Here is a 15,699-nt window from a genome sequence, read left to right as displayed (position 1 = left end):
TCCCTAATCAAACACAAATGATCATATATCCACCTCAGAAGGCCCTTAGAGGGATAGAGGGATTTATAGCTGCATATCATGATTGAGGGATGTGTGTGTGTGTGTGTGTATGTATGTATGTGTGTGTGTATGTATGTATGTATGTATGTATATATATATATATATATATATATATATATATATATATATATATATATATATATTATATGTGTATATATATATATATATATATATATATATATATATATATATATTATATGTGTATATGTATTAAATGGTACCGAAGGAACTTGGCCCATTTGAAAGTGATCTCAGGTTGAGGTCCAATACATTTGGTTATGCCCGGGTTTTCCTGAAGAAGGTACCAAGGGTTCTGGAGGAGGTCTCTAATCTTGGCATGCTGTTTTGAGTATGGCAAGATTACTCTGATGGACACTTAGTTTTAACATAGATCAGGGCTTCCCGTGATTTTCGACAGACCTTTTAACCCCTTCCTGCCGAGCGTACGCAGATGTGCGTACTCGGCTTTCGGGGGTTATATCGGGATGATACCGCCAGCTGCGGGCATCATCCCGGTACCGTTGTTTAGAGCCGGCGATTGGCTATCCGTGTATAACAACCGATGCGGCTAAAAGCCGCTCGGCTGTTATACCGGTGCAACGGGAGGGGACGTCCCCCCCCCCCCCCGCCGCCTCCTCCCGCCGCTCTTACCGGGCCTCCCGGTCGATCCGGTGGCTCGGTGACCAATCCGATGCCTCCGGCAGCTGGGGGCGGGCTGGAACAAAGCTGTGGGTGGCTTCGTTCCAGCCTTCAAATTGTAAACGCGGAAGCGACGTCATGACGTCACTTCCTGTTTACTTGGCTGCCAATGGCGCCGGTTTTAAAAAAGTACACAGTATTCAGAATCGCAATTTATGAATTTAAAAATAAATAAATAAATAAGAAAAAAAAAAGTTCCCCCGCGAGCTTGCGCAGCAAAGAAAACGCATATGGAAGTCGCGCACGCATATGTAAACGGTGTTCAAATCACACATGTGAGGTATCGCCGCGATCGTCAGAGTGAGAGCAATAATTCTAGCACTAGACCTCCTCTGTAACTCTGACCTGGTAACTGTAAAAAAAATTTAAAGCATCGCATATGAAAATTCTTAGGTACCGTAGTTTGTCGCCATTCCACGAGTGCGTGCAATTATAAAGCATGACATGTTTGGTATCTATTTACTCGGCGTAACATCTTTCGCATTATACAAAAAAATTGGGGTAACTTTACTGTTTGGATTTTTTTAAATTTATGAAAGTGTCCCTTTTCCAAAAATTTGCGTTTAAAACACCGCTGCACAAATACCGTGTGATATAAAGTATTGCAACAATCTCCATTTTATTCTCTAGATTCTCTGCTAAAAAAATATACATAATGTTTGGGGGTTCTAAGTAATTTTCTAACAAAAAATACGGATTTTAACTTGTAAACACCAAATTTCAAAAATGGGCTTAGTCATGAAAGGGTTATAAGGCCCTTTTTGGGGTTTTCTGACTATAGAAGATTGGCCTAAAGTGGAAAATCCTCCTACCTCGAACAATTGTGTCAAAGATGCAAGTATTGCAAAATGGTGTTTGTTGGTGGTGTTTTCCTAAATCGATTAGATATCAGCATCCCGTCTGTATGGACTGACATAAGGATGTCCAGAAATATAACTTCCTTCGTGCTACAATCCAGTGTGAATTTTAAGTTATAATAATTCTCAGCAAAGTGGGTCATAAAACTCTTGTTGCCAATCCAAATCATGAAAATATCACCAGTGTACCTTTTGCCATGCAAGAATATGCGTTCTGAGGTAAGTATATACCTTCCACTACCTCGCCGCTGTGGAGTCCCCATATCCCCTACATCTCCAATATATGTGCCGAAAGAGCCCATTTGTATGCCAATTTTAGTACCATGTTCAGTCAAACTGATTGTAGGTGAAGGAGTGAAAACAGGAAGAAGTGCTCATAGAGACACCGCTACTAAATGTTGAGAATCACTGTCATTGTCCTTGAATTGTGAAGGTACCTGAGATCATTACAGTATGTGAATCGTATTGTTTCATTTGCTTATTGTGAACATGATACCAATCAAGGCCAGCGCATCCAGGGTGCCATTTAACAAGCCATTTAGGCTTAGTATTACACCGGCTGGACTGGAGGGGACAATTTTTTTATTGGAGATTGGTAATCCCCATTTTTTTTCCTTTTGTACAGGGATGGACAGGTCTGTATTCAGGCAGTTGAATTTGTGTGGTTTTTTTTTTTTTTTTTTTTATAAATATTTTGACTTTTTCTAAGAATTGACTCCCTACTGCCTCGGACACTGGGATATGCCGTTCCCCTTTGTGCTGTCTATTTTTCATATATTTATGGTATGGTTTTGAACATACTCTCTATCTGTTGGTGCCAACTGTCTTATTTACATCTGTATAGCCATTTGTATACTAGTACTAACTAGTTCTTGATATAACCTGTTCTGAGTGTGAATATATTGCAATTTATTGTCATTTGTGGTGATATTTAGTATTGTTTTTCATTTTTGTGCACTAATAAAGATATTGATTTTATGTCTGTGTGTATCATTTGCTGAGGGGTCACACTTTAATGACCCGTTACCCTTTTTTCCTCCTCTTTGTTACTAGATGTTACCTTGAAACATTATTGTACCTTTGCTTTACATTAATTGCAAAGATTACAAAGTATCCTGCTCAGATTGCTAAACTAGTTACATAATATTATTGCACTACTAGTATCTTTTCTGCTATTTTTTATTACACAATAATTAGCTGCTTATTTAAATAATAATGTAAAAATTGCTACTGTTTAGTGAGTCTCTGAAGTAATATTTATCTGGTTAGCGTTACTAGATTTTTATTGTAAAAGTCATCAATTAAAAAAAATAAAATAAATAAAAACCACTTCATACTGACTTTTAATTTTTTCAAATAAACCGTTTAAGTGTTTTTCTTTTTTATTTAATTAGCTGTTACTAATGCTGGAAAATCAGGAGACCGCCTTGCCCAAGACTTCTTCAGAGAAGAGTACATCCTAAACAATGCTATTGGTATGGCTCCCAATTATTACACATTGTAATTCATATTTTAAATTACATGTTTGGGGAACATGTTTGGTTCAATATGGGCAATTTTTATAACTTAAAATGAGTTGTTTCAGTTTTGCAACCATCCAATTACTAATGGATAATAAAGATTGCCTAGGAGTGTTAAAGTGTATTTAAACCCAGAACCAAAAAACATACATATTGTACCTTACCGGTCCTTAGACATGGTGGCTCGATTAGTTCTTCTTTTGTTTTGTTTTTCAATAATTTTCACCTGGTAATACTGTCAATAACACATTTTCTGTGGATCATTTAAAGCACACGCTCTTAAAGAGAAACTTCACCCTACCTAGGTAAAATTTAAATGTAATCTTTTTAATAACTGTCTTACTAGGTATTGCTTACTAGTAAATGGAGTCTAGCATTGTCTTCTCTCAGACAAAGTTCTCCTTGTGCTACTCTGCTTCAACACCACTATCTTGAAAATCATTTTGGTTTTCCTTCCATGCATGTCCAGACATGCTGCAAATCTCTGCCAAATCTCAAAGACATGAGACTTCCACATGTCTGCACATGCACTGGGAATGAAATCCTGTGCATGCACAGACATGCCACAAGACTCTATAGGGTCCCAAAGACTTAGAGATCTATTGCATGTTTGCATATCTGCAGTGTCAATATCAGGCAGTTCCACTGATACTGCCTGCTGGGAATTGATGTGGTCATCCCAGGAGGCAGCAAGTGGCCAATCTCCATCATCCTCACCTAGGCAAGAGAGTTAATTCCATGAAGAAAGGTCTGCTTTAAGTTTATAATAGCCCTAAAGCTAATGGCACAGATTTGATTGTACAATCTCATTTAGTTTTACAAACAACTGTAACCATGCAGACACCTGCCTGAACAACCTATTCAGTTTATATTTATTTTGGTCAAACTGTAAAGCCTAAAATGTTGCATTTGGGATTGATAACAGTCTGTAGCATGGATCACACCTATTTAGTGGTGATTTCAATGCAGGCACCAAGATTCACTTTTCATGCACCAGTTTGTTGACATAGGTCAGTCATCATTTCTCTTGGGTATTATGAATTTGATATTATTGTATATTCTTTTTTCCATTTGCAAAACTGACATTTTTTCTCCAGGAAATTTAAAGCGTAACTCCACCTGCGTGGAAAAAAAAATAGCAAATAAAAAAAATATAACATATACAATTGCTACACAAGCCATATTGTAATTGAATGTTATTAAAAATTACTTTTCCTTTTCAAGATGCAGCATTGTAGTTTTTTTTTTTTAATTCAATGCAATATGGCTACCTGAACGTGTTCCGAACACCTTTGGTGTACATTACAACCCCAGAAATGTAATTTCTTGCTTATATGATTGGCTCACTGATTTTCCAGGAAGACTGCACTAAGATATGTCAGATTTTAGGCACCATCTGCAACAAATTTTCATCTTTAGTGAGATACACCCAAAGGGTTAATCACATCTAAGGGGATTCCCAGCCTGCCACTCTCCTCATAAGAACCCTGCAAGTGCATTAGCGGCTTGATAATAAAAGTCACTACCATTCAGATTCACTTTATGCATTGACATAACCAAACAGCTATTTCTTAAGAATAACAGAAGGTAGGAATCTGCACCAAAGTTTGTTAAAATCCCTGCAATGTACAATGACCACCCGGAGGGGGATGTTTTTTTTCCCCGCAAAAGTGGAGTTACTCTTTAACTTCCAAGTAAAAAATTTTACTCCCACTCAGACACTACAACTATGTTGTAATCACACACTTTACCCCAGAATAGATTATTCCCTTTGTGACTGTTCGTATTCTTTTTAAGGCTCCATTCACACCTGGTGCAGGTGTGAGTAAGGGAAGATTTGTCAGTTTCAACATAATTATGATATACCATTACAATTGAATAGGAGGGCTGAAAAAACAGGTTTCATTTTTGGTTTAAGATGGAAACCCCCTCTATTATAATTCCTGATTAGATGTGCTTATTTCTTCCATACAGTGTAGATAATCTTCCATTCCTAAAGCCTGTGCTTGCAAAAAACTTAGCAACTTGTTCTAATTATAAAACATGTTGTAAACATGGGAGAAATACCTGAAGGATGGTCGAATTATTGCACATTGATGCAGTCTGCTTACATATAATACATTCCCTTTGTGTAATGAGGGACAAAAAGTTCAAACCAAATTAAACACATAGAAACAAATATAGTCAGGCATTGTACTAACAATCTCTATTATCGTCTTAGTTTTCTTGTGATGAGAAATATGACTTTGCAGTATAAAGGTATAACAAAAGACCAACTGCTCTCTGTAATTTACACAGACCTGGTCAGGCACACCTCATCAAACTGGGCTTTTAGTTGGTGATATTGGTAATGGATATCTTCTATTTGTTTTTCTTGCTATTACCATAACCTATCACCAAAGAGCAACTCAAAATAAATCTCTGATGCAGAGCGGACATGGACACAGCCCACTGTCTTCTAAGGGGGGTTGGATGTAAACGGACCGCATGTTTGTTTCCATCCGACTCGATCTGCCATACGGATGGGGAACGGATGTTGGCAGGTTTCAACGGACACATTTCCCTTGACATCCTCCGTTTTATAGAGAGCAATGGATGGTCCAATCAGGTCTGCCTGAAAAACTGACAGGCAGACCCGATTGGTCCGTCAGTGTGAAAGGGACCTACTAAAACTGGTGCACACAGAATTTGGTAAAGCTCTGCATGGTAACCACTCAGTGTTTTATTGTTAAAAGCTTAATTGAACAAGCTGAAATTATAAGTTGATCGGTTATTATGCACAGCTGCACCAGATTCTGTGTGCACCAGTTTTGGTAACCCCCCCCCCCCAGTGTATCTTTTTCCCCATTCAAGACGTGGGAGTGGGCTGTACAGTGACTGATTACTGTGATAGCCAATCAGAGAGCATTGTGCTCTCAGCACAAACACACAAAAACATATATGCGGCCCCATGAAAAAAGACCGCATATATGCATATGCTCACTGGGAAGGGGTTAAGCATTTAGAGAGGCAAATGACTGCAAATGCAAAATGTTAATTGTTTAAAGCCAGTTCTTTATTCTACCAATAGCCCCCCATACTTGTTCTTTATTAGTTTTGTCGTAGAGTAAGACCACAGTTTCTGAACCTGACATACTTTTTGTGCTTCAGCTTTAAAGGGCCATGTTACCATAATGTACTGAAATAGAGCCACGCTGTAGAAGAGTAATAATTATCTTTCTAGCAGGTGTCAACTCATTTAGACATGCAGAAACGGGAGAAGTGGGACTTTGAGTGAGGTGTGCAAAAGAGGCCAAAGGATCAGTCACTATATAACAAACCATTTATTGATTGACAATAGTCAGGTGGCACAGTGTAGTTCCAAATTGTACATAAAACCATCATAGGTACTTTCATATATACATGGTAACAGTGAATAATAAAAACCCCAATGGTGCAGGGCAAGAAATGGTTAAAGGGTTAACAACATCCATAAAATGCACAGGATCACAATATTGCTATATAACACTCAATGAGAGATATGGTGCATGTAGTAGGCCCGACGCGTTTCGTGTATCAAACACTCTTCAGGGGCAATAAAGCACCAACATCTAAAAGCAAGAAAAAACAAAAAATCCAAATAGTAAAAAATAGTGCATGAGGAAAAAATGGGGTATGCATATAGGAGAGGCTGCAAAGCCAAAATCCCAGATGTATACTCACTTGACCAAGGAGTGTGACCACCATGGGTCCCATAGTCACGGGCCACCGACGAGTGCCGCTGCGCTGGGAGAGGCCTCGGTTTGCCTGGTGCCCGCACTGTTTGACGCTGGGGGGAGTTTCCCTGCTGGGGGGGAGGGGCGGCTGGTTGTACATAAAGGGCCCCCATTTCTCTGCCAGCTCACCACCAGGCAGCATATCCATTACTGGGCAGACTATATACGGCCATTATCTACTACCTAGGTAAGAGGGTAGTATATGTTAACATTTTGGACAACCATTTTGGGATTGGGGGCCTGTGCTAGCCCTAGAGCATATCTCATATATGCATTATTCTCTATCACCACCACAGATTTTCTCCTCTCACCTCAATACCAGTGTGGATATATTATCATATGGGGATTCCTCTTGTGTGCGCCTGGCTCAGTCTCTCTCTCCCCTTGTCCTGGGGGCTCCCTCCTCAGCTCCCGGATCTGACTCAGTCGGTGGCCCGTGACTATGGGACCCATGGTGGTCACACTCCTTGGTCAAGTGAGTATACATCTGGGATTTTGGCTTTGCAGCCTCTCCTATATGCATACCCCATTTTTTCCTCATGCACTATTTTTTACTATTTGGATTTTTTGTTTTTTCTTGCTTTTAGATGTTGGTGCTTTATTGCCCCTGAAGAGTGTTTGATACACAAAACGCGTCGGGCCTACTACATGCACCATATCTCTCATTGAGTGTTATATAGCAATATTGTGATCCTGTGCATTTTATGGATGTTGTTAACCCTTTAACCATTTCTTGCCCTGCACCATTGGGGTTTTTATTATTCACTGTTACCATGTATATATGAAAGTACCTATGATGGTTTTATGTACAATTTGGAACTACACTGTGCCACCTGACTATTGTCAATCAATAAATGGTTTGTTATATAGTGACTGATCCTTTGGCCTCTTTTGCACACCTCACTCAAAGTCCCACTTCTCCCGTTTCTAGTATGCATAGGGATGGAGACCTATGTCTCATTTAAAGTCCCAACCTGTTCCAGTAAACCCGATATAGGGATGGAGGTGTGCTTTGAGACCTTGGACCAGTTCACTCACATGGACATTCGTCCACAGGACACTTGCCCTGAACCGTTGGCCTCCCATTGGGGGTTGTCTAGTATGGCACGTGTTCCTGTCATTTTTCCTTTCTTTGAGGTGCATGTATTGTTGTATGGGTGGTTTTATTTCCATTTTTACAACAATATATTTTTTGTATTCTGTTCCAGCTTTTTCCCTTTGATGCAGTTTTGTAGTGTGCCCCCCACTGGAGGTCCATGTCACTTGGTCACCCCCTTGTCTCGGTTTCCGGGAGCTGGGACGCAGGTTGGGGTCCCTCCCCCCTCCCCTCCCCTCTCCGTCATCCTTGCAGATGACGGGGGATCGGGGCGGGTTCCCCTCCCTGCGTCGGCGTCATTCCTCCACGCCATACACGTGACCTTGGGTCGCGCTGCCGGCGTTGTGTTTTACATCCTGTGCGGACACGTGGACGGCGGCGTCCCCAGCAGCTGTGGGCGGCGAGTGCCGCTGCGCTGGGAGAGGCCTCGGTTTGCCTGGTGCCCGCACTGTTTGACACTGGGGGGAGTTTCCCTGCTGGGGGGGAGGGGCGGCTGGTTGTACATAAAGGGCCCCCATTTCTCTGCCAGCTCACCACCAGGCAGCATATCCATTACTGGGCAGACTATATACGGCCATTATCTACTACCTAGGTAAGAGGGTAGTATATGTTAACATTTTGGACAACCATTTTGGGATTGGGGGCCTGTGCTAGCCCTAGAGCATATCTCATATATGCATTATTCTCTATCACCACCACAGATTTTCTCCTCTCACCTCAATACCAGTGTGGATATATTATCATATGGGGATTCCTCTTGTGTGCGCCTGGCTCAGTCTCTCTCTCCCCTTGTCCTGGGGGCTCCCTCCTCAGCTCCCGGATCTGACTCAGTCGGTGGCCCGTGACTATGGGACCCATGGTGGTCACACTCCTTGGTCAAGTGAGTATACATCTGGGATTTTGGCTTTGCAGCCTCTCTTATATGCATACCCCATTTTTTCCTCATGCTCTATTTTTTACTATTTGGATTTTTTGTTTTTTCTTGCTTTTAGATGTTGGTGCTTTATTGCCCCTGAAGAGTGTTTGATACACGAAACGCGTCGGGCCTACTACATGCACCATATCTCTCATTGAGTGTTATATAGCAATATTGTGATCCTGTGCATTTTATGGATGTTGTTAACCCTTTAACCATTTCTTGCCCTGCACCATTGGGGTTTTTATTATTCACTGTTACCATGTATATATGAAAGTACCTATGATGGTTTTATGTACAATTTGGAACTACACTGTGCCACCTGACTATTGTCAATCAATAAATGGTTTGTTATATAGTGACTGATCCTTTGGCCTCTTTTGCACACCTCACTCAAAGTCCCACTTCTCCCGTTTCTAGTATGCATAGGGATGGAGACCTATGTCTCATTTAAAGTCCCAACCTGTTCCAGTAAACCCCATTTAGACATGCAGTGGCATTAGGAACTGTGTTGACAATCTTTTGTTAGCTTCAGATGGGTTTTGTAATCCCATAAAAGTTTATGGGAATGCAAAACCTACTTGAAAAAGATTAAATGTAGGTCAATTGCACCTGTCAAAAATTAAAAATGATCTCAGAAGCGTCTAAAATCAATGTCAAACTGATGCATTTGCCACAAGCCCCTATAGTGCTAGTCAATGAAACAAACATAATTGTATCAGCTACCTGTTCTGCCTTGCTGCAGAATTAAATTCTGATCTTTGTATTTTTTTGTTTGCCAGGAACATACAGAAAACCCTACATCGCTTTCATTGATGGAATAACAATGGGAGGTGTAAGTAAAATGTGTACCTGTTATATAATTAATGACACAAAATGGAAATTTTGTTAAAAGTCATCTATTACTCTAATGAGCTCCAAGTCCAAGCTTTTAATACATTTTTGACTAGAAGAAAAGGACACTTGATTATCCTTCCATAAGCCTTCATGTTTCCAGAAATAGTCAGGGAGGCTTCTAGGCCAGGGGTGTTAAACTCCATTTCATCACTAGCCGCATCAGCAGTATGGTTTCCCTTAAGGGGCCCGTTGTATCTAGGGTGCTCTATGTACAGAGTGCAGGGTTCAGGAGTGCATTTCGTGTAGAGTTCAGGATTACGCTACATACAGCATGGGTGCTCAAAATGTGGCCCTCCAGCTGTTGCAGAACTACAAGTCCCATCATGCCTCTGCCTTTGGGAGTCATGCTTGTAACTGTCAACCTTGCAATGCCTCGTGGGACTTGTTGTTCCGCAACCACTGGAGGGCCACAGGTTGAGCACCCATGACATACAGAGTGCAGAGTTCAGGAGTGCGTTATGTACAGAATGCAGTTCCAGGGGTGCCCTATTCACAGGGTGCCGCATTTAGGGGTGCACTGTGTGCAGGGTTCAAGAGTGTGTTACTTACAGAGTGCAGAGTTCAGAGGTGTGCTGTGTACAGAGTGCAGGCAAAGCTTCCTCGCATCTCTACTACTTAGCCTGGCTTTAGTACCTCCCTGTGTATGTGGCTCTGCCTCACCTTGCAGGGAGATCGTTCTCGCTCTCATATTCTGGAGATCTGTCCCCACTGTGTGTGCATGCATAAATCTAATCCAGGAGTCGCTGGGAGCAAAACTGTCCCTTGTAAATACGGAGGGCTTCTGTGTTTACAAGTGATAGCGGAAAGCGGAAGGCGAAAGCCGGATGTGGTGGAATAGAGATCTGCCACATTCAGGCTTCAAAACTGGGTGCGAGGGCCACATGACAAGGACTGTCGGGCCGGACTCGGCCAGCGGGCCTTGTGTTTGACATGTGTTTGCTGCCCTCCTCAGATCAGGGAAGTCTTTCAAAAGAGTGTGAACCAGCCTGGTGCAATATTGAAAAGGAATATACATAAGAAATCTGCTCACAAACCAGCTTGGCCATGGGTGTAAATGTAAACCAAATGATTGGTCTAAGAGTGGACCACACACACCGTTGAAGAAACTGACTCAGGGGACACTCTGTGGCAGACGCGGTAGCTAATGCATTTCAAGGGACATGGCCTCTTTGTCTGCCAACTTGTTTGTGAGTATAAGATATTTCTCATCTGTTCCTGTCCCGATGAAAAGTGAGGGGATTGCAATAAAAATCAGAAAGAAATTATATCCCTTCCCAACTCTATCCAAAACAATGAAGAAAGATGGCTGGAGTTGGGCTTTAATATGAACTCTGCACTTAATGCTAACCTTTAAACTCAAACTAAACTCATAACCCTAATTACCTAATTATCACCACTGCAAAATTTATACAAAAACTACTATTGCAATGAATGAGCTTAAAAATGTTACCAAAAAATATGACTGCTAAAACACAATCAAACAAACTGCACCGAAAACCCTGACACCCAGATTATGTCAAAAACTACTGATTCATTTTCTCAACTTAACCCAGAGTTTAGACCCCAGTAACAAAGTAAAACAATCCAGTGGGAAACGCAAAAAAATCATATTAGTAGACAACTCTTTAATGGCTGCTCTATGGTGGAAGGTTACGTTTTAAACATTTAAAACCTCAAGTTTTGCTACCACTTTGAATAGTTTGTTTGGGCCAAGCTGGCTTTAAAATGACTGACTAGTTAAATGAGTCTATGTCAAATAAAAGGTAGATCTGTGTTTCAGGCTCCTCTGTATCATAAAATAGAGCTCCACCTCGTCCTGAAACTCCTATATAAATCCACATGCCATTGCATTTATTAGAACCAACAATGTAGATATGCATTAGGAAGAAGGGCCCCTACAGTATAAAGAGGTTGCAAGAATGTTTCAAGATAATTTTAGAAATCTGGCAAAATTCTGCTTTGTTTGAACTTGATTGCATGCTCGGCTAAGCGCATTTGCTTGCGTGAGAAGTTGAAACACTGACGTAAAAAGAAGACCACTCAGTAATGCCTAAGTAAACTGTAAGCATTTATGTACACAGTTGCCAATATTGTTACTGTTCTGACATTTTACAATCAGAGGATTGGAACAACGCAGTGATGTACTGTGCGTTGAAGGATTGATCTTGAAGGAAAACAAAGAATAATGTACCTTGAGAGATGTTTATTTTTACTGTTAAACAATAGGCTGTAAACTTCGGTGCTAATGCCATAAAAAGGAACTGTATTGACACTATAAAATGTGTTAGAAACCAATGCTGGATTTAAAGGGGGACAAATGGGAAAATTGCCCCGGGCCCCCTGCAAGAAAAGCCCATCTCTATACAAAAATATATTATGCTGTGTCACACATTTTTAAAATGTGTGACTGTCACAGAGAGAATAAACCAATTATACTATTTTACATGTATTTAATTCAAATTTATAGATTAAACCTTTAATTAAACCTTTAAACTGTCTAACCTATCTATGTATGTATAACTTGTCAATTTCAATGACACTCAATAAATGTACTTTTAAACTTGGTGATTACCTTTTTTTTTTTTTTTCATTTTGTGTAAGAGTGGCTAATCTAACCTTAAGTGCTTCCCACCAGGAACTAAATTTGGGCCTTTCGCTAAACAGATCTTTGAAAAGCACATCACTTAAATCATTCTGATATTTTTTTAACTTTGCACGATAAACCGCGCAAAAGTGTAGAACACAAAACCACGAACACTGTGTGCAGAAAGGTGACCTAAATAGTTACATAGTCAGGTCAAAAAAAGAGTTCAACCAATAGAAAAAAAACATACAAATAGAAAACCACCACATACACAATCCTATACCCACAGCTGATCCAGAGAAAAGCAACTTAATCACTAGAGGACAAGCCACCGCAGTTATGCCCCGTACACACGGTCGGATTTTCCGATGGAAAATGTCCGATCGGAGCATGTTGTCGGAAATTCCGACCGTGTGTGGGCTCCATCGGACATTTTCCATTGGATTTTCCGACACACAAAGTTGGAGAGCAGGAGATAAAATTTTCCGACAACAAAATCCGTTGTCGGAAATTCCGATCGTGTGTACACAAATCCGACGGACAAAGTGCCACACATACTCAGAATAAATAAAGAGATGAAAGCTATTGGCCACTGCCCCGTTTATAGTTCCGACGTACATGTTTTACGTCACCGCGTTTAAAACGATCAGATTTTCCGACAACTTTGTGTGACCGTGTGTATGCAAGACAAGTTTGAGCCAACATCCGTCGGAAAAAATCCTAGGATTTTGTTGTCGGAATGTCCGAACAAAGTCCGACCGTGTGTACGGGGCATTATACTGTGGCAGGTTGGCTCTTTTGGGCAAATCGCCATAGCTGTACAGAGGCCACTCTAAGACCACTAGGGAGCGTGAGCAACGACGAAGCCGATGCACGTGCCCGGCAGCCACGCTCACTTCTGAAAGAGACACAGCAGAGATCTGTCAATGTAAACAGACAGATCTCCTTTCTGTCAGGGGAGAGGAGACAGATCTGTTGTTTAACATTTAACCCCTTGTTCGCCCCCTAGTGTTAACCCCTTCCCTGCCAATGACATTTATACAGTAATCAGTGGCTGTATTTAGCTCTGATCGCTGTATAAATATCAAAAATGTCCGATCTGTCCGCCGCAGTGTTGCAGTCCCAATAAAAATCGCAGATCACCGCCATTACTAGTAAAAATTAAATAATAGAAATGCCATAAATATATCCCCTATTTTGTAGACGCTATAATGTTTGCGCAAACCAATCAATATGCGCTTATTGCGATTTTTTTTTTTAACCAAAAATATGTAGAAGAATACATTTCAGCCTAACCTGAGGAAGAAATTAGTTTTTTTTAAATATATTTTGGGGGATATTTATTATAGCAAAAAGTAAAATATACTGCTTCTTTTTCAAAATTGTCGCTCCTTTTTTTTTTTTTTTTTTTTTTTTTTTTTTTGTTTAAAGCGTAAAAAATAAAAAGCGCAGAGGTGATCTAATACCACCAAAGGAAAGCTCTACAGGTGGTCCCTGGGTTACAAACAAGATAGGGTCTGAAGGTTTGTTCTTAAGTTGAATCTGTTTGTAAGTCGGAACAGGTAAATTTTAAGTCATTTTGTAAGTGTAACTCCAGCCAAAAAAAACCAACAATTTTTAAGCTTTTAGGATAGCATAGGGAAGGGGTAACACCCCTGTAATGTTTGTTTTGCTGTCTGTGCCCCTGTTCAGAAGATTTCACCTCACTTTCTGTCCCAATGACAATGGGATTTAGAAAACTTTGGGTTATTGTGGAAACAAGCCTTGGTGATAAAGCATCAGTGGAGGTACCTTTTTCCCATAATAACTCTAACAGCAGTGCATTTCACTTCCTAGGGGTAGATTTCCTCTCACTTCCTGTTGTCTCCCTCCGTTTGAAAGTAGGAGTCGTTTGTAAGTTGGATGTTTGTAACTAGGGGACTGGCTGTATTTGGGGGGAAAAAAGGGCGTCAATTTTGTTTGGGTACAGTGTCGCACGACCGCGCAGTTGTCAGTTAAAGTGACGCAGTGCCGTATCTCAAAAAATGGCCTGGCCATTAAGGGGGCAAATCCTTCCAGGGGTTAAGTGGTTAATAAAGCATGATCTAATTAGCTTCAGCAGGGAGAAACAAAAATTGTTCCCTGATCCCCCTGGAGGCAATCAGATTTTCCCTGGATCACCAATCACTGGTGTTATTATCTATAATTATTAATATCAATTATAAGTTGTGTGTTTAGGGATGCATTCTTGAGGCTGGGTTCACACTTAATACGGATGTGACTCACTGTTTCAGGGACGAATCAGGCCTGAATTCGGACCTGAAACTGAGCCAAAGATTCACAGGACCTCTGTAAACCGACTCCATTGAGAGCCAGTCACACTCTCCTGTCATTCAAATTGGATGAGGAGAAAGCGGCATCGAATTCGCACTAGTGTAAACCCAGCCTGAGGGAGCAGCTGACTGCTTACTGAGAAGAAGCCTTTCCATATGTGCCTAATTTTTCTTTGTAATAACCTAAAAGTCCCAAAGGACTCAATGTTGAGTTTGACTTAGTTGTTTCATCAATGATCTTTAGGTATATAAGTGTTCAGGCTTATTTTAAGCTTTGGTAACTTATTTGACTTTATACTTCCCCTCTTATTTTAGGTATCATATTTATCATTACCTGTTCTAAGTTTTACATTTTTATGTCTACTTCCCTTGAAGTGCCTTCGAACTTTTATTATTTTTTTTTATATTATTTTATGGTGGGCTATTTTATGTATGACCACTAGATGGAGTGCATTTAGTCCTAGTGGCTTATATAGGTTTATACATTTTGGGCTAGTTGTTAAATTATGTTTTTGCACTCATATACATTTGCGATTTTTATATTTTTTATTATTTTATTTCTTATATATTTGCCTTTTATGTTTTTTTTTTTTTTTTGTGGTTGTTTGCATAACTACTTACCTGTATCTAGCCATAATCCAAGTGTGATCATTAAGATATATATATATATATAGTATATCCTGCAATCTTTTTCAGCCCTTTATTTTCCAATGTAGTTGTTTCTGTGGAATGGTTTTGGAAGTATTTGCTGATTTTTATAATTGTAAACACTGCATAGGCTGGCACTTGGTTATTATGGCGATGGGTAAACATTCCAGCAGTATTTTAGACTTGACACATGCCACTCAGCCCATCCTCTGATGGAAGTCACATGATGAGTGATGCAATGCGTTGGGCGGAGCCTAGGGACGTCATCACATACTAATAAATTGGTATTTTATGGCAATATTACACTATAGCAGCCTTTATTTGCTTTGAGCACTTGGACTGGGTAAATAGAACC

The 15,699-nt window shown here is 40.4% G+C and overlaps 1 protein-coding gene across 8 annotated transcripts in view; it reads left to right on the top strand.

Moving 5' to 3' along the window:
* Positions 1-15,699, top strand: part of HIBCH (3-hydroxyisobutyryl-CoA hydrolase) — a 241,527-nt gene that overhangs the window by 44,718 nt on the left and 181,110 nt on the right. For all 8 annotated transcript variants that reach the window (XM_073633201.1, XM_073633200.1, XM_073633197.1 and 5 more), the window contains 2 exons: positions 3,011-3,091; positions 9,686-9,738. In XM_073633201.1, coding sequence (XP_073489302.1) covers positions 3,011-3,091; positions 9,686-9,738 — 134 coding nt within the window. The remainder of the gene's footprint in view (positions 1-3,010; positions 3,092-9,685; positions 9,739-15,699) is intronic.

The sequence above is a fragment of the Aquarana catesbeiana genome, linkage group LG06 (genome assembly GCF_042186555.1).
Source record: "Aquarana catesbeiana isolate 2022-GZ linkage group LG06, ASM4218655v1, whole genome shotgun sequence".
Taxonomy (NCBI): Eukaryota; Metazoa; Chordata; class Amphibia; order Anura; family Ranidae; genus Aquarana; species Aquarana catesbeiana.
The sequence above is the reverse complement of the archived record's forward strand: the minus strand, read 5'-3'. Positions and strand labels throughout refer to the sequence as shown.